Below are 19,156 nucleotides of genomic sequence, written 5' to 3' on the forward strand. Positions count from 1 at the left end.
GATAGGTAGATGGATAGATAGGTAGATAGGTAGATGGATAGATAGATGGATAGGTAGATATATGGATGGATAGATAGATAGATAGATGGATAGATGGATAGATGGATAGGTAGATAGATGGATGGATGGATAGATGGATAGATATATATAGATGGATAGATAGATAGATAGATAGATAGGTAGATGGATGGATAGATAGATAGATAGATGGATAGGTAGATAGATGGATGGATGGATAGATGGATATATATATATAGATGGATAGATGGATGGATAGGTAGATAGATAGATGGATAGGTAGATATATAGATGGATGGATGGATGGATGGATGGATGGATGGATGGATGGATGGATAGATAGATGGATAGATGGATAGATATATATAGATGGATAGATGGATGGATAGATAGATAGATGGATAGGTAGATAGATCGATGGATGGATAGATGGATAGATATATATAGATGGATAGATGGATGGATAGATAGATAGATAGATAGATGGATAGATGGTAACTTTATTGATCCCAGCAATTCAAGTTCCCAGCATCACAGTTCCATAGTGCAAAACATGTTAGAGAAAAAAGTTAGTAGTGCAAAAGTACAAAGTACAACAAAATATACCAGATATAAAAATACATGAGAATAAGGGAAACTGTTAAAACTGAATATAGTGCAGCGTAACAGCTGTGATACAGGACTATTAAACAAAGTGAATATAGTGACTGTTAGAAATGAGTATAGTGCAGGGTAACTCCAGTAGCTTAGTCTATGAAAGTGCACTGTGTGCATTATTATCTGTCCTGCAGACCGTCCTCCTTTGTCCCCCCCAGTTATTAAATATATAATAATGCACCATATTTTATAAGCTAATCACATGTTTTGTATGTGATATCAGAATGTGTAGGGTAACTTGTTACTACAGTATACCTGCCAGATAATTGCAGTCGAGTTCAACATCCCCTCTGAAATGTACAAGTATAAAGTAAATAAAAAATATAAAATATAGCAACCTACAAGTACCTCAGATTTGAACTCACTGTACTTAGTTACGGTCCACTGCTTGTTGATGGGACTATGATTTAACACAAACCATGTTAACTTAGCAGTTTTACTAATTAAAGAGTTTTGTTTTTTGACTTGGTAACAGGTGAACAAATATTTATTGTCCTTTTACAATTCAGGCACCTCAAGTAATGCTGGGAACTACAATTATAAACCATCGACAACATGTTGGACTGCAGAAGCTCTCAGCGCTGGCAGGAATCACACATTCCTCTTTGGGCCCAATCAAAAAGTACAAGTTCATCCAAGATGACACGAGTGGGGAGTCCGCTCTTGTGTGCTCGTGTTTTCGCATCTTTGAGAACCTGGAGCTGACCTGCGCGGTGGGTCAGCTGGTTTACGAGACTATTCAAGCCCACCAGAAGGTCTATCACACAGGGTCGGGATGCTTGTTGTTTCTCGCTGGAGCGTGGAGCCGTGCTGCTCTGGAGTGCCTTCAGAGAGGAATTTCAATAGCACACATCATCTCAGCTATGTCTGAAGGAATGGATTTATGCCTGGATGTTTGCAGGAAATGCAGCATCTCAACTGAGGGTCTTGGTGTGGAGCAATCGGAGAGCTGCACTGCGACATCTCAGGGTTTAGGACTTCAGCTGTCAAAGAAAGCCATTGTGGAGGCTTCACAACCATCGTGTCACCTGCAAGGGACAACAAAAGTTGGTCACAAGACTCTAAATGGCAGTGGACACAGGAAAATAAAGCTCAGCAGACATTTTTATGAGGCCAAATCTGAACCGCAAACTCATCAGCCTAAGCTTCCTGACATCCCACACATCGCTGAGGGATTGAGTCACGGTTGTGCCGATGTGATGAATTTAGTCGTCAAAGCCAGCCGGATACAGTCAAAAAATAATCAGCAAGATATCAGCTGTTCCACGTTTGATGTTACAAAAGTGATGACTTGTGTGCTACCTGGGTTAACAGAGGAGCATGCATGTGTATTACCAGGCTGCATTGTTCTTGTATCTGCTGAACAGGAATCAGTTGCACATCACTTAAAAGAACTGCACTTGAAGGTCGCTCTGATTGATGGAGATTTATCAGATACCTATCGCCATCTTGGCTTTAAAAGGCCAACAGGTATACAGTGTGTGAGTGACCAGTCAGATTTGACAAGTTCAACCAAAGAGGAAGAGTGGATGGAAAAGATTGCGACACTTTTGTTGAATCTGGAAGTGAACCTGATACTAGTCAGCGGGGTTGTTAGTGAGAAAGTGATTCAGCGCTTTTGTAGACACCATATACTTGTGATGGAAAAAGCGAAGGCCTCCATTTTGAAGGCATTCGCCAATGCAACGGGAGCTGTTCCAGTGACTTACGCCACACAGTTGAGTAAGCACTGTGTTGGGACTGGCGTGAAGGTTGCAATATGGAGGGACCTCAGCGGCCATGAGAGGAAGACCTCAACAGCTGTGAATATTACCACTGTTGACAACAGCGAGTTGGTCACAGTGATCCTCACAAGCTGTGTACACGGCAAGCTGCAGGCCCTCGAGGACCAGTTTTGGGCATGTGCTTATCGTTTACATCACATGCTGAAAGACAAAGTCCTCCTGCCTGGTGCTGGAGAGACGGAAATGCTTTGTATTAATCAACTTCAAAAGCAAGCAGAGCATCATGTCAAGCATCACAGAGAGAGGAACGGGGAATCTGTCCAACAAACCAAAGCAGGAACAGCAGCTAACCCTTACAGGGGTGTAGTGCTGCAACTCATGGCAGATGGTTTAATAGATTACATATCCACTATAATGGTTAACACCGGAAAGTTTTCAAAATTCAGAGCCAGGACTGCTGTGAGCCAACAACTGCAGGACCATAACGGAAGCCTGGGCATTGCTGCAAAGTTCTCACAACTCTTTTTGGAAGGTGAACAAGAGGATAGTGGAGCTTCATCACCAATGAAATCCAGTGAAGCGCCAGCAGTAAAGATAATCTACGATAATCTGAGCGTGAAGCAGGAAGCATGGAGGAAAGCCTTAGATCTGGTTTTCCTGGTTTTACAGACTGATGCAGAGGTCATCACGGGCATGGACCAAAAAACTGATGGTACACAGGAAGATCTGATGCTGTTATGAGCTTCATGCAACATCTTGGGAGATTAATTGACTGTACACAACTCCCTGAATGTTTTTTTTGCTCCCAAATGGGAATAAAATGTTTATTTAGACTGTGTTTAAAATGTTTTGGTACAAAATGAAAGTACAATAAAGTGTTTTTATATTCTTTCTTTTCTTGTCATCAATAAACCATCAAAGGACAACATTCAAAAAAATCATCTTAGTGAAGCGATGCTACCAATATGCCACCACTTGGGGGAGACAAATAATTGTATGAGCCTTCAGTTTGTCTGACTCTCTCATCCAAGCTGATGCAGGTAAATATGACATTCTGAATGGTGAGACTCACAGATATTCCTATTTCAAACAGGTCCACCGAATGAAATTAAGATGCAAGGTAAAGAACCGAGAAAGGAGCTAAAAAACATGTATGAGCAACACATTCTCATCCCAACTCATCACATACTGACGCTTTGTCAGACCCTTTGGCATCACTTTTCGGTCGCAGAAAACACATGCTTAATGTTGTGAATTAAACACTTAGTTAGGTTTAGGGAAAAACAACATGGTTGGGGTTAAAATGACTACGTTTGTACAGTGAAATGTGACTTGACGTTGTGAACACGGGGCATGAACAATCAGATGATTGTAATGTAAAAGTGAAACTTAACGCACGGGACATGAACAACGGTCTCCTGGTTGAAAGCCCTGTGTTTGTTGGACCCATCCACCTCCCCTCCCGCCTGCCCTCTGAGTCTCTTTCACTCTTTAAACTATGCCACCACAGCACCTTCCCTGAGCGTTTACTGTTACCGCGGATGGGTTTACATTGTAGTTAATGGAACGCCTGGTGCGTCACTTACCGTGTATATTGTGCAGTGGTACTGAATGCCGACGGCCGTGACAGAGCGTCGGTATTTGACGCCCTGGGAATGAGAACAGGCTGGTATGAGGGGTAAAGTATACTTTTTTCTGTTTAAAGTGATATTTATCCGATTGCTCCTTTCTATCCTAATTTCCAGGTATTTGGAAAGCTGTGACAAATGGGCACAGCATCTTAAAAAAACAGACATGAAGTACGGTCAGTAATAATTATATATTTCCATATTTTTATTTTATTCGACTTGTCATCTTAGTTTAGTCTTTCAGGTGCTGCGTACTATTCTCTTAGGAAATACCCTAAAATTCTGTTTATTTGTATCATCAACCAGGCCTGACTTAGCTGACACTACTTGTACACACCTTGTCTTCATGCTAAGTGCAGCCAGCGAAAACAAATAGTGCATGTCCAAAACCATAATTAAATTTCCCTCTCATGGAGCACGGGTGGAATGTTGTTGTTTTGCCAGTATGTTTTTAGTCTTGGTACACTTCCTTTATGATATTGGCCTACGCTTCATTATGTGTCTACAGCTTGGCTGACGCTGTTCACATCGGACACTACTTCCCTGCCAACTGTGGTGGTTGTATGACCTGCCCTGTCATAATGGGGGATGCTTGATGGAGAATGTACGCCTCCAGGCAGAGTAAATGTTTTTGGTTAAGTCTTATTAGGTTGTGTCCTTTCAAAAAAGTGAACTAATTACAACTTCCGGAGGGTATTTTAGTTGTTTGAATTCTAGAAACCTTTGGTTAGCTAACATTTCCCCTCCTACATGATCATTGAAAGGTCACAGGAATATTACAAAGCCAAGGACCTTTGCACTAGATACAAGATTTACAATAATTTTTTTAACAAGTTTAAAAATATAAAAGGACATCCGTTGAAAACCTCCATTCCGGCCTGAAAAAGTGTTATTCCGAACAGAAATGTCTACTAATTGGAAAAATCTAAAATCAACCACGATAACAATGATGGTTCACATGAAAAGAAAAGCACACTCTTGGTTATCTTTAGACTTTTTTCCTATTGTGCGTGTTGCATTTCAAAGGTGTCAGTTGAAACAACACGAGACCTTCCATTTCCTCTGAGATCCGAGAGAGAGCGTCTTGTTGCATTCTAAAAATAGCTCGGTGAAATAAAAACGTTACAAAGGCTTTACGGTGGAGCCATAACAACCTTGACTCAGCGGTGGCGTGGTCGTAGGAGGGTGGGGTATGACATAACATAACAAACACAACATTGAGGAGGAAATTGGAATGGTGAAGTTGGTGACACATCTGAGAGTTCAGGCTGAGTCCACGTTGCCCCCATGCTTCATCTGCACTAGACTGATGCATGCACACATTTCTAGATTACTTTAAAAATGTAAAAGCTAAAGAGCTGGGTGAGATGATCCAGTTTTATTTCATAATTGCTAGACAGCTGACAGCATGGATTCTTAATTTAATTTTGGCCAATGTTACCTCAAAGTAAGATCTCAATAACTAACAAATCAATGATTACGAAAAATAAAAATATGAGGGGAAGAAGCAAATGAAAGCATTTGAAGTTCTGCTTTAGGGGTTAGATTCATTATGTGTACACGTGATACTAAAACCTGTTTGCATATTGAGGTATTTGATTCAAACGGAAACGCCCACTCAGCTATTAGCAAAAAGCAGTGACGTAGCAGGTTACCAAAGTAAACTAATTTATACGGATATGAATAGTGTGAACACTAGCACTGGCTGAGTCGGAGTTAGCTGTGCTAAGTTTGGAAATAACTGAAAGGTTTAGTTTGGATTTTTTGAAGTGGGGTTATATGTATACTCTTGTATTCTGCAGTGAGGTGAAGCATCTGTCGACGGGAGCAGCAGAAAAACGTATTTTAACCACCTAAAATAGGCCCACTTAAAAAAATATCAGTTAGCATACTCTATATTTAGAATATTTTCCGACAGCCCTTTTAGACGGGGGAACTGAAGCCGTCATATCACTGTCTTCAAAGCCACCAGCCTCCATTTACAAAAACAGTAATTTGACTTTGCATAACACGGGAGTTGCTGGTCTACCGCTGCCTTGATCGGGTAGTGTGTTTGTTATTGTGTGACTTTCGGATCCAAACTAACGTGGGTTCCACAGCGGTACATTGCTTAGTTTCACACTGACCATAAGGATGTATACTGTATATACTGTATATGTAGCAGCGTCATCATGCAGAAACCTACATCAGGTCACTTTGGAAAAAGTTTTTAGAAGAGCTTGGTAAAATTGTTAAGCATTTTGACGCTAAAACATACGTTCTTTGACCAAATTGTGAATGTTCGGATTTGAATATATAAGGAACACTACTGGGAAGCTACAGAATTATATAAAAATAATAATAAAAATGGACCCAACCTTAAAGGTTTTACTGCACCAGAATGCCTGTTGAACTCTTTAGTAGCTTCTGTCAGGTTTTAAAATAAAGCCATCAGCCTGGGAACAGGTGCCATACTGATACAAGGCTGTGTTGCAGCAGGAAATTATTTTTAGAGAAAAACCACTGGCAATGCCATAAATCTTGTTTTATTGTCCTCAGACAGTGCCGCAAACTGCATGTTGTGGACCAATATTAGAACAAGTAAAGTAGAACTACTGGTCTGATTATGGCCCCGTGGATTATGGTTATGTTGTTAAATGTAAATGCATCTTCACTGGTTCTGTAATGGTGTATAGTTGCCTTTTCTGGCATTGTTTTTGCCAATTTAAAGCAATCTGTTTATGGAGATCGCTTGGAGCATTTACATGTGGTCCACTAGACTGGAGAAAAAACAAGACTCTTTACACTAACAGGTAAGCAGTTGCCTTTTTCTTTACATTGTCCTTAATATTTGATCTTATCCTGACATACTTGAAAAAGGGGAAATCTCAGCATCAATTTGGTGACAAGAATTTCTCTGCTTAAGTACAAAATGTTTCAAAAGAAGACAGACGTTTACAGTGAACGCCTAATGATTAGGTCTGTGATTGAAAAGGTCACTAGTTTGAGGAAAGGCATGGCTGTGGGAAGGTATATCAATAATCAATGTTTTGTTACAATGCCCTCTAATGAGGAGAATCATTGCATTTGTATAGCTGTAATTCAGTAATGGTGTACTTGGCACACTTCCTTTGTGATGAAAAACGGGACCAAAAATAATCTGCGTTCAGTAAACCCAGTCTGCATACATATTGGATAAACTGTCCTGTCTTTTTGGAGAGTTCTTGATTAATGCAGTCCCAGAAAATACATCCTGACGGTGATGCAGTCCAATGAAATGCATCCTAAGGATGTCCAAAACCATCTGAACCCTTCCTGTTGGACGCCTATTTTGACCACAAGTCTTACAACTGTGCAAGTCTCCGGCCTTAGTCACTGAACGGCCTGGATGGGTGTCAGATGTTTCACTGACCAGTTTCTGGGGGGGTCACCAACATGACGTCAACTGAAGCACAGCTGACTTTCTACTGATCCAGCACGGGTTTCAGATGTGGTAAACTTTACCCAGAAGCCCAAACCAGTGAGTTCCTATTTTGGCAAATGGATGGCCTTGTTGGTTCTAAAATGAAAAAAGAAAGGAACAAATCCTGCACGAATAACTCCCATCACTGATCCTCCAAAGTGGAGAATAGCAATTAAAATCACTCATTCATGCTGCAGGCTTTTTCATCTTAAGTCTACTTCACATTGTTGTTTTTCACTTATGAATAGCACCGAGTGATTCACTAAAAAGCCGACTACGCTGGTTTTCTTCTTGCGTCTCTCTTCTCCTGACTGGATGAATGAAAACACTGGTTCGGTTCACATGCTCGCTGCTGCTCTTGGCTCTCTGAAGGGTCTCGGTGACACAGTCCAAGTTGCACGTCCCCCTCCTTGCCCTCCTCTTCTTTCTCGACTTCTGCTTGGTTGGTTGGTTGGTTAAATCAGTGAGCATTAGTGGGCGTGTGTGTGTGTGTTGGTGCTCCTAGGGCGCATGCGAACTGAGGCCCAAAGGGGAAAGCCTTCCACTGCAGATCTAAGCCAGCTGCCCTGATTTAAACACTTCATTGCAAGAAGAAGTGGAAGCGAGGGGGAATCCGCATGCATCCCCCCTACCAGTGTGCTCAAAGTACACTGGCAAAGCAGCTGCCCGCTCTACAAGCAACAGACGAGCAGCTACAAATGGTAGATTTAGACGTTTGCTGTTAGGTACAGGCATTTTTGGAGTCCTTCTGCCTCAGACTCTCAGGACTCAAAGGGCACTTGCTTCCCTGAGTGGGGGGTGCTCAAGCAAACTGACCCCTGAGGTTAAGCAGAATCAGTCTGTGTGAAGCTCTGTGGAGGAGGGGAGGAGGGAACGGTTAGTGGGAGGTGGGAGGCCACAGTGGGGCTCCTGCACCGCTCAAGAAGGAGACGAAGCAGTCGCCGGGAAGCGGGGAAAGAGGAGGATATGGCCACGGGAGAAATCACAACACTTCCCTCCACACCTGAAGGCAGCAGCAGCGGCGGCTTTCCTCCCGGGAGCTTCAAGGATCCGAAAAGGCTGTACTGTAAAAACGGGGGCTTCTTCTTGAGGATAAAGTCTGAGGGGGTTGTGGATGGAATCCGGGAGAAGAGCGACCCCCACAGTAAGTACTTCCAGCCACCTTCTTCTTCTTCTTCTACTTCTTCTTTTTCTTCTTCTTCACTCTGCACAGCACACAAAGCTTCTTTATGTTCTTTTTTTTTAATGTGCAACAGGGAAGTTAAGAGTGAAGCAAAAACATCATGGAGGAACGATGTGAATTTTCCAGCTTACTGAGGTTCATTCTCCACATTGTAAACACCGAAATGTGTGTAGGCCTGCTTCTGGAAAATATAATAACTGTAGTTCAAGAGAAGTACACCTCAGAATTTTCTTAATCAATGGGAACTTTGATGGAATATGCATGATGTTTTTAGTAAATGTAGATCCCCATGCTGAGTCACAGGCATTCACACTGCTTACTGTGTGGTTTACGTCACACAAAAACAGCACAACATGGAGTTAAATGCCAGCATGAGTAAAAGTAAAAGTAAAAAATAGAGGTCCCTGTCAGTGTTGGAGTTCAATGAACTTTTACCACTAATGTATCTAAAAATGATACGATTACTACAAAATATAATAAAATATAATCTGTAGCTCAATATTTATTTAGAAAGTGAGAGAAGTTTCTAATATTTTTCTTTAAGTTAGCTGCTATTAAAGTGGAAACATTTACATCATTGTTTGGCCTGGACAACTGTGATACCCCTCGGTGCCCCTGTATCACTGATTACTTTTAAGTGTGTGTCCAGAGTTGCATCAGTAAGTGGGAGGGAAGGAGGGGGCACATGAAAATATTGTGGTTTTTCGATGGAAATGTATTGCCCAAGATACAGTGTGACGTTTAAAGCAGGTGTGCCCAAACAAATGCCTGATATGGAACCAGTTTCAAGGAGAGAGGAGCTATTTTTAGAATAATTCAATAACCTTCAGTTAGACTTGTTTGTGACTTAAACTGTCAGAGTAACTTTGTTGTGCACAAATTGCATATTTAGTTTAATCATTTAAAAAAAAACTTCCTGTTGTTCAAAGAGTCAGTATCGTGGCTTCAGAAAGGAATATAATCCACAGTGAGTCACAAAACAGGATTAATCATTTAGCTTTTTCCCATAATGGTTTCTTACAGTTAATGTGACCTGAGCTGTGCTTCATCAATGGTCCTTTTGTTAAGGCTGCGGTCGACCTGCCAACTTTTTGGACAACACAACATACCTGCCAGTTAGAATTGGAAACATTAGTGAGAAGTGTTACCCAATATATCCAAGGATCCTCATGTGGGACTCTACTCCATCACATTTGCGTTCTTTGTAACTCCCCATGCCAAAGCTTTGTGAGGACAATATTGCCAACACCGTCTCACGGCAGTTTGTGAAATAATCTATAATTCGTGTACACAGACAAAAATTTTCCTTTTTTTTTCATGACACTCATCACGACTTTCAACAACGTATTTTTGTCCGGCAACACGTGACGCACGTGTCAATTTCTGCTCCAGTCTTTTCAAAATAAAACTACTCAGTTAAGTTTAGGAAAATATCGACTTTGATAGGCAACAAAATACTTAGTACTTACTAAAAGATCGCGGTTTGGGTTGAAATAACACTGGAAGTGACGGAACTCAATTGCAGAAGTTACGTGACAAAAACTACTTCGTTAACTTTAGGAATAGATTGCGGTTCGAGTTAAAATAACTCAGGAAGTGGCGTAACTTAAGTACGGAAGTTACGTGACAAATAAATCAACTTGGACTTTGTGGTTTCACACAGGACACAAACACTGGTCTCCTGTGCGAAAGTCCTGTGTTTTTTGACCCACCCATCCACCCCGCGTTCCCCGCTCTTCATACTTCCCGGTTCACAATTACGTGGATTATATACTAATTGATTTCGTGCTGACCATTACGAAAAAAAATTTCAATTTGTTTCTATGTACTCGAATCAACACATTAAATTTCACGAACTGCTGTGTGACTGGGCTGATATTGTATAGAGTATATTGCCACAAAATGTTGCCCTTACATCACCAACCCCAGGACAATTACAGATAGGACCACACTAGAGACGAGGACAGTTGAGGGAAGGTTTTCCTGTATTCACAATACATAATATCCTCAGTAAACCTCGAAACACACGACAGCACACTCACCAATTATGATTTATTTTCAGGGAAGAACACCTCTTTGATCTGTGACATGAATCATCCAGGCAGCGTGCTAAACTGTAGACAGATGTGTGTCTATGTGAAGTCTTAATGTGGATTAATTCTGAGCAGATTCACTAATTTACCTTATGGGGCCCCTGCTTCCTTTTTGGTGGTTTGGCTTCATGTGAAGAATGCTTTGCTGGCAAGCAGCGTTGCCTCTTCAAAAAAAGAAAAGAAATGTGGAGATGATTTTGATCCATGTGTCTGTGTGTAGGCTGTCACACAGCCAACAGGTACTGTGTGCTCCTCAGACTGCTGTCAGCCACTCTGTAATGCTACTGTTGATGGGAGTTAGCTTATTGTTACCTGTGGCGTCAATGGTGTTACATTCATTCACTGCAGAAATAATTTGGGAGGAATTGCAAATGAGATGCAACATAAATGAATACATATATCCTCAGAATAATAAAAAAAAAAGAGAGTGAATGATCTGTCAGCACATTTAAAGCCACATTAATCAATAGTCCTCACTAACTCAGCAGCAGCAGTTTTAACCTCTTAAGCTTTTAACCTCTTAAGCCCTAGGGTGCTGGAATGTGTGGTTCGCCTAGACATACCCAAAATAAATCAAGAATAGCTCGACAACTACCAGGTCTATATGTATGATCTTGGTCTCTATGGATAGGTTAGATCTCACAGAATTCAACCAAAATATACATTTTTGATCCTCGCCTAAAATGTTTTCTAGATTAGACAGTGGATAACACCATTATAGCAATGATGTCATGCACAGAAATGCCCCTGAATTCATTCAGCAACTCCTTGACTACAACTGTGCCAAAGCAGATACAAATAACACAAAGCACATACGTAGATTCTACAAAGGTTTTATTAAGGATAGGACCAGGCGGACTCGCCATTTGGCCACTTTGATACCCAAAGTGCGCCAAATGGGTTTTCTATCTCTTGAAAGGGAATCTGGCTAAACAATACTACTGATATCCACTACAGGAGGCTATGGGCAAGCAATGGAGCCTTTGGACATGACATTTACCCTGTGCATCATCAGATTCTACCATTATGCACAGCATAAAATCAATAAAAAAACAACTACATTTTATAATTTTGACTCCAAATGGAGTAGTTTTATTATAATAAGGTATCAAGTAAAACTTCGATATTAACAAATAAGTTAAATAACAATAAGGTAACAAAAAAGAATCCAAAGTCAAGTAAAGTATTTGTTTGAGGGTGTGCCAAACTAGCCGCTAGGCAGGTATTATGGAAATGTGTTACTTGGTGACATCACCACGTTACGAAAGAAAAGGCAGGACTTCATGCAAGGCATTACAGGCAGTTCAGGAGTAGTGTTTCTGTGGGGGAGAGTAACTTTTGTCTTTGTAACTTTGAAGGCCTTTTACATGCACAAAAAACCCTATATAACACAATAAAGGAAAGGGGAAAAGCACAGAAGCAAAACAGGTACACTTTACATTGATTAATGCATCTTTAAGTATTAATATATATCTGGACATTTTTGCTTTGTTTGTTCTTGAAGACCAGTTTCCTCTTTCTGTTTTGTGCTATCATGCTAATCACCAATCTCCCCTCCAAAGTACAACTAGTTGGCATAAATTTTAAGTTTACAACATTAAATGTCCTGTAGCGAGCAAGTTGTTAGCACAGGCTGTCTTATAGGCTGTCTCACTTGTTACTCATGTTAACTGCTGTAGTAAAGATTTCATATTGAAATGCCCCACATAGCACCTTTACTGTGATTTGTTTCTTGAGTTGCTCTGACACTGCTAGTGTCAAAAAGAGGGTGACGTTGATGTAACCGTGAAACATTGAAGAGATTAACTATTTCATTTGGATTTAGTGTAGAAATCCGGCGCCTAGGATGTTTATACCCTCTTTATCTTTTTATAAAATATGTGTATTAAACAAGCACTTCATGTTTTTCCTTAGACTAAACATCCCACAAGAAAACTACTTATGACGTCTGTGTGTTTTGTTCATTCTGTTCAAATACAAACATTTTGTCTTTCTCCTCAGTAAAGCTTCAACTCCAGGCGACCTCAGTGGGGGAGGTGGTCATCAAGGGAGTCTGTGCTAATCGCTATCTGGCCATGAACAGAGATGGACGACTGTTTGGAGCGGTGAGTGAGCTCAATCATCATCTTTCTGTTAATAAAAGTTATATTGTTTCTGTTCTATAAAGAGTTTTGAGATTACAGTGAATGCAGTAAAATCATCAAATAGCATTTCTTGAGAGAGTTCAAAGAGTTTTTTACCAACGGTGCTTTTCACAAATCTGTATTAAACACCTCCATTAAGTGTATCTAACTTTGTCACAAGCAGCATTTGGACTGCTGTGTTTTGGAAACCAAATATTTACCAGCCACCCGACAAGAAATCCTCCCTCGCAGGGGAACTAATTAGGTTGACACACGTTTGTCATAGTCAGCACTGAGAATACAAAAGGTTTGCCACAACATTAAATAGGCCCAGGTCAAGTTGATCCTGTCAAAAACAGTTTTGTATCTATCTCCTGTTTGTTTTGACCACACTTTGGTACAACTGAGGCGTCTCTCCCAAAATCCAATCAGTTCGACCGTTTGTCTTTCTTTCCATTCTCCAGTCTCGTCCTCGGCGTTAACGCTGCCTCGGCCAACAAAATCATGACACTCGTCATGGCAACGCTAGCAAGTTTGGGTTTTGAGTGCTCAAATCCAAATGATCCAACATGACTTGGGGTTTGATTTTAGGACACATACAGTCCAGACTGGCAAAGAATCAAATACGTGATGTTATTTGGCTCCGCAAAATTAAATACAATAAGCTATATTATTCCCATTCCCACTACAGTAAGGAGAAATCAGTTGAAAAAGATAATGAACAAATATAATTATGAAGATAATATTTACCTAGAGCCAGTCTGCGAGGGGCTGAGGTGGTTCGGACATCTGATCAGGATGCCTCCCGAACGCCTCCCTTTGGAGTTTTTTCCGGGCACATCTAACTAGTAAGAGAACACGCTGGAGAGATTATATATCTCGTCTGGCCTGGGAACGCCTCGTGGTCCCCCAGGAAGAGCTGGAAAACGTAGCTGTGGAGAGGGATGTCTGGAATTCCTTGTTAAGCCTGCTGCCCTTCGCTGATAATTCGATGATAATATTTATACACTAGCAACAGTGTAAATGTTTTGATTAGACTCCATTAATGTGGACAGTAACACCTTTGTAAAAGTCAGGTCTGTGAAAATAAGATATAAGATAATGGGATATTTCTCCAAGAGTCTTAATGCTGCTGGTGGAGAGAAAAGCAAATAAGTGAATGATGTGAGCTCTAGTATTTGCAGGCTTTTATTGTGAATTCTTTTGGATCTCCAAGGGCAACCTGACGGTAAGGGGGGGTGGTGGGAAAGTGGAGGATTGAGCAGTACTTCGTCTGAGCCTCTTTCACACAAATGACCATGGTCGGACTGGAGTTATCTGACCCATGTTCTTTTGTCAAATCAAACCGAGCCAGTCAACACGAGTTAATCCCTGGTCAGGACAATTCAGATACAACCTGGGTCACAACCCGGTAGCACTGCATACCAATTAGCTCAGGTGCTAGAAATAGGCGGGGGGTTTACGTCTGGAGCAGTGGGCAACTCCAGGGTCTGAAAAGTGAAGCCAATGCAGAAGTGCCTTGAACTTGCATTCTTTCTAATAGCCAGCAGGGGGCGACTCCTCTGGTTGCAAAAAGAAGTCTGAATGTATAGAAGTCTATGAGAAAATGAGCCTACTTCTCACTTGATTTATTACCTCAGTAAACATTGTAAACATGAGTTTATGGTCTCAATCTCTAGTTTCAAGTCTTCTTCAATACAGCATGGTGTTCATTTAGTAAATTATGGTCCCATTTAGAGTCAAATAGACCATAAAGCAGGGGATGGTTTAGGGCGTGGCTACCTTGTGATTGACAGGTCGCTACCACAGTGTTGTCCAGTCTGGGAGTTGTCCGTGTTTTCGTCTTACAACTCTAACCCTTTCACAGTGTGTTTTCAGGTCATGAAAGTTAATTATAACCTGTCTGGTTGCTTAAAAATGTCTTATTCAGCATTCGATTGTACATAGCTCCAGCGAAAAACCAAGATGGCTACGGCCAAAATGCTGAACTCAAGGCTTCAAAATCGTAGTCCACAAACCAATGGGTGACGTAACGGTGACTACGTCCACTCTTTATATAGTCTATGGTCTAAAGGATTACAGAGAGAGGGGATTATAGTGGCATCATCAATGTGTGCAAAAACCTAAAATGTCACAGAATGATGCATGCTTTTGTGATAATATGGTGTAAATATACAACATTTTTACTTTTGTAAAATTATTGTAAAACTACGTTATACTGTGTTACGTCAGAGATGATAGACAGAAACACAAAGATATTTAAGGAGCTGCATCCAACAATTGATGGTAGTTTTTTGTACAGACATGATGGAATTTGTGAATGAGAGAAGTTTTGAGAGCGTGGGCAAACAGAAATGATGGAGAGGCTTGACATGTTTTAATGAAGATTTAAGCAGGAAGAGATAGAACTTAATTTGTAAAAGAGTAAATGTTAGAGAGAAGACTTCAGTTTTAGACCGGTGCAGTCTGCTGTTTTACTTAGTGAGCAGATACACTAGGGTATCTGCTGGCAGATCTTACTGGTATTGTTTCGTTCTATCTTGCAGCAGAACATCTGAAGTCTGTTTTCTTTCTTTCTCTCTTAAAAGACATATTGTCTGACTGACCAGCAGACAAACGCACTCTATATACTCTGCTATTTTTAGTTATTCACTGATCAGATGTTTCACATGAACAAAATAAAAATGGGAAACATATTCCAAGTTAGTTTATGACACTCTGCCCTTTGTAATTTGTCTCATTACACCACGTCCTGTCAAATTAAACTGATCTGAAGGATTTCCTGACTGCTCATGACAAGTAGCCAACACTAATTTGGCACCGCTGCCGGTCTAGTTGCCACAAAGTTGCTGCTTACAGCGGCAGTTGAAGTGTGAAGTGTCGGTGACTGATGTGGTTTGGTGGTTGTGAAGGCTTGTCCACAGTCCATGTAATTGGCAAGACGCATTTCCTCTCTAATGAGAAGCTCCAGCAGCTGCCACCCAAGGCGTCATTCTCTGTTCTGTTCTGACTTGTGTGAAGAAAACCATTAAAAAACCCGCAAGATATTAAATCTCCTCTTATTACCATGTGTGATGTGAAAAAAGAAAAAGTCAGTATATTGACTGACAAGAAGATTTGTTGCCAAAAAGAAGACAATTTTTTCCGTCTAATTTAGCCCCTTGACTGGATGGTTCTCTAGTCTGGTCTTGCACATTTTTATCTAGAAGCAGAAGTCATCTACTAAACATTTTTTGCAAATATAATTGATGAATTCTGACCACTTACACACAAGTCAATACAGACATGTGTTCTGCTGATAAGAGCTGTACAAGATTTGATTTATTTTCAATATTTATTCCACCCTAAACCTTTAACAGAATTCATCAGCATTCCTGAATGATATTTTTTAATGATGTAAAAATAAAAATTTCCTGCGCCTTTTGATTTTTTTCAAATTTCCATTCAGTAATCTAAGACTGGATACAATGAAATGGACTTCTCGCTGCATATCTACATCCAGCTTACTCTCATTCCCAGGGCATCAAACACTGACGCTTTGTCATGGCCGTGCGTCGGTATGAGACTCACTGGGCTTTCCATCAATTACAATGTAAACCAATCCACGTCAATATTAAACGCTTGGGGAAAGTGCTGTGGTGACGTAGCTTAAAGAGCGAATGACACACTCATTTACAACAATAAGCATGTGTTTACTGCGACAGAAAAGTTACGCCGAGGGGTCTGACAAAGCGCCGGTATGTGATGAACTGGGATGAGAGTGCGTTGCTATGTCCTGGCTATATTTAGGCTTGTACTAGCTTGGATGATCAATGGTTCAGTGGTCTTCCAATTGCAAAAAAACCCCACCAAACATCAGCTTATTGTTTGTTGAAAGTTGCTGTTTTTTCACAATGGATTGAACAAAGTAGCCCTGGGTGGTTGTTGCAGTTTAAAGAGAATATCTTCTAACTAATAGCTCCATACTGTAGCTGAGCAGTCCCAGTTAAATAAAACAGAAAGTAAAACAAAAGCCTCTTGTTGGACAGGGTCGAGGTCAGTTAACGCCCAGCCAGACAGCAACGTTTCAACCAGACTTTGTGTAATTAATGTTTTCTTCAGGTTTTCAACAAAGGACAATGTTAAAAGAGGGTAAAGTGTGAGCACTAAAAATAGATATCAGCACAAGAGCCAACTCATTTAATGTGTATTTTATTGTGAGCGTCATCAGTGGCCCTTTTTAAACCTTGTCATTTATATTCATATCAAATCCAAGTTTGTCCATCTTAATTTGTTCTCTGTTTAAAGTCTTCACATTTATCATGTTTAACATTTCAGCCCCTTCACTTCCGTGTTTAATCACGATTCAAGAAAAACACTAACTAGAGCTGTAATAATGTCTCTCATCAGTTATCATTTTCCTTTAAAAAGTGTCTTTATTGATTGTATCATTGTGAAACACTGAGCAGGAATTATTCTAAACCAACAGTCTCCTTCAAAATAAAGGTGGCATTTAGCTTTGGCTGTTTTATGTGACAATTTAATGTCAGGAAATGGCAGCATTATAAATGTTCTCCCTTTCCAACAACATATATTAAACAAATTCAATCAACTATCATCCAAACAAAACAACATATTTGATGAAATGCCACTACATTAACGATGTACATTAGCAGAGAGGATAGTTAGCAGCTTGGAAAGAAACACAGTAACATTTTTATTAATCGTACAGACAGAATGACCTAACTTCAGTTTCCATTTGTTGAAATATTACGGACTAGTTTCACAGTTTTCTTACATTTCCTCAGCTTGCAAGTTAATTTAAGTGTATTGCGACGGGGGGAGTGTCCCAGTGGTTCTTTGCCCTGTAAGCAAAAGGCTGAAGATTTAATCCTCCCTCTTAAATCCCTGAACCCCCCACTGCTCCTTGCTAAACAGCAGAATCACATCCAGTACACCGAACATTCAAATAAAGTTAATTTGTTCTCCTTCTGTGTCTTCCTCTCCAGAGACGAGCAACAGATGAATGCTACTTCTTAGAGCGGCTCGAGAGCAACAACTACAACACCTACCGCTCCAGGAAGTACCCGAGCATGTACGTGGCACTGAAGCGGACTGGCCAGTACAAGTCTGGAAGCAAAACTGGACCGGGTCAAAAGGCCATTCTTTTTCTACCAATGTCTGCCAAGTGCTAATCTGGGATCTGATTGAGAAATATTAACGTCATTAGTGGCAGCGACGAAGAAGAAGAATGTGACGGCAACGAAGACAAAGTGTTCCATCAACGTTGCCCAAAAAAATAGCTGTGACGCTTTCAGACTGTTACATCCTGAACATGTCTGCTCTTATTCAGCTTTTACTTTCAAACAGTGGCACGCGTTCACAGCTGGCTGCTTCCCAGTAAAAACCAGGCTTTTGCTGTGGACCAGCCAACTGCTACACTAGTGCAACTGGAGCCAGGTGCCTTGCTCAAGTGCACCCCTAAAGTACGACTAAAGTATGTTCATTTTACCTATACAGATCTTCCCTCCCTGGCTTCTGACTGTGTAAGCTGCAGTCTGGGATATTCTGTTTAGACACATGTCCTCCATAAAAAGGGGTAAAGAAAATGCACTAAAACCATCAAATCAAATTATTAAAACGAGAGAAGGGCTTTTGTGATACAAAATAAAAACTAAGCACACGAAACCCACTAAAATCAAAACCCAAGCATTACTTATAGTTTTTTCTAAATATTTTATACTACTCACCTACCTATTATGTCACTACCTTGACATAATTAATGGATACCAGACAGGTTTCCTGAGCTTGTCTTTGTTTTCTGATAAAACTGCGTTCCCCATTTCGTAAGTGTATAATTTGAGATTTGTGCAAAAAGTCCACGTTGCATGGCACTGGAGCATAACTTATACATTTATTAATACGAGATAATTGCAGTGAATGAAGTCTAGTTCTATGACAGAAAGGCAGTTAACTTGGACATAAGGATTGTGACTTTTTTGACCAGTCAGTAGGCTAATTCAGCAAGGCAGCCAATATTAACACAGCTAGCCACTGACGTTGGCTTCTGCCAGGAAATGGTCAGCCGACACTGGTGGCTATAGCTTGGTAAACCGACCTGTTCCCAGTTAAAAAAATACAGCAGAATTTAAAATAGTACCTTTTAAAAAATGAATATAGAGTGCTGCAGGAATGAGTCCTAAAACCTGGATATGAGTTAGCATTTTAGCACTTCCGGTTCCCTCCTCTGGAAGTCAATGGGTTATTTCAATGGGTTCTTAGTTAGATGCCTGAAATAAGGTTTGTGGT

The 19,156-nt window shown here is 40.6% G+C and overlaps 2 protein-coding genes across 4 annotated transcripts in view; both read left to right on the plus strand.

The window, feature by feature from the left end:
• The window catches only part of bbs12 (Bardet-Biedl syndrome 12), a 3,899-nt gene extending 609 nt beyond the window's left edge, over positions 1–3,290 (plus strand). For all 3 annotated transcript variants that reach the window (XM_037780306.1, XM_037780305.1, XM_037780307.1), the window contains exon 2: positions 1,185–3,290. In XM_037780306.1, the coding sequence (XP_037636234.1) occupies positions 1,197–3,140 (1,944 nt within the window). In that variant the 5' untranslated portion in view covers positions 1,185–1,196 and the 3' untranslated portion in view covers positions 3,141–3,290. The remainder of the gene's footprint in view (positions 1–1,184) is intronic.
• Positions 3,291–7,989: 4,699 nt separating this feature from the next.
• fgf2 (fibroblast growth factor 2) lies at positions 7,990–18,984 on the plus strand. Its single transcript, XM_037780310.1, has 3 exons — positions 7,990–8,613; positions 12,747–12,850; positions 17,857–18,984. The coding sequence occupies exons 1-3, from the start codon at positions 8,436–8,438 to the stop codon at positions 18,040–18,042; spliced, it is 468 nt and encodes a 155-aa protein (XP_037636238.1). The 5' UTR covers positions 7,990–8,435; the 3' UTR covers positions 18,043–18,984.
• The last annotated feature ends 172 nt before the right edge of the window (positions 18,985–19,156 follow it).

Source organism: Sebastes umbrosus, chromosome 9 (assembly GCF_015220745.1).
Source record: "Sebastes umbrosus isolate fSebUmb1 chromosome 9, fSebUmb1.pri, whole genome shotgun sequence".
NCBI lineage: Eukaryota > Metazoa > Chordata > Actinopteri > Perciformes > Sebastidae > Sebastes > Sebastes umbrosus.

Bases quoted from the DNA above. Each gene is read 5' to 3' on its own strand.
- fgf2 (XM_037780310.1), top strand. From the start codon at position 8,436: ATGGCCACGGGAGAAATCACAACACTTCCCTCCACACCTGAAGGCAGC. The intron at 8,614-12,746 runs GTAAGTACTTCC...CTTTCTCCTCAG, and splicing joins GGAGAAGAGCGACCCCCACA to TAAAGCTTCAACTCCAGGCG. The intron at 12,851-17,856 runs GTGAGTGAGCTC...CTTCCTCTCCAG, and splicing joins ATGGACGACTGTTTGGAGCG to AGACGAGCAACAGATGAATG.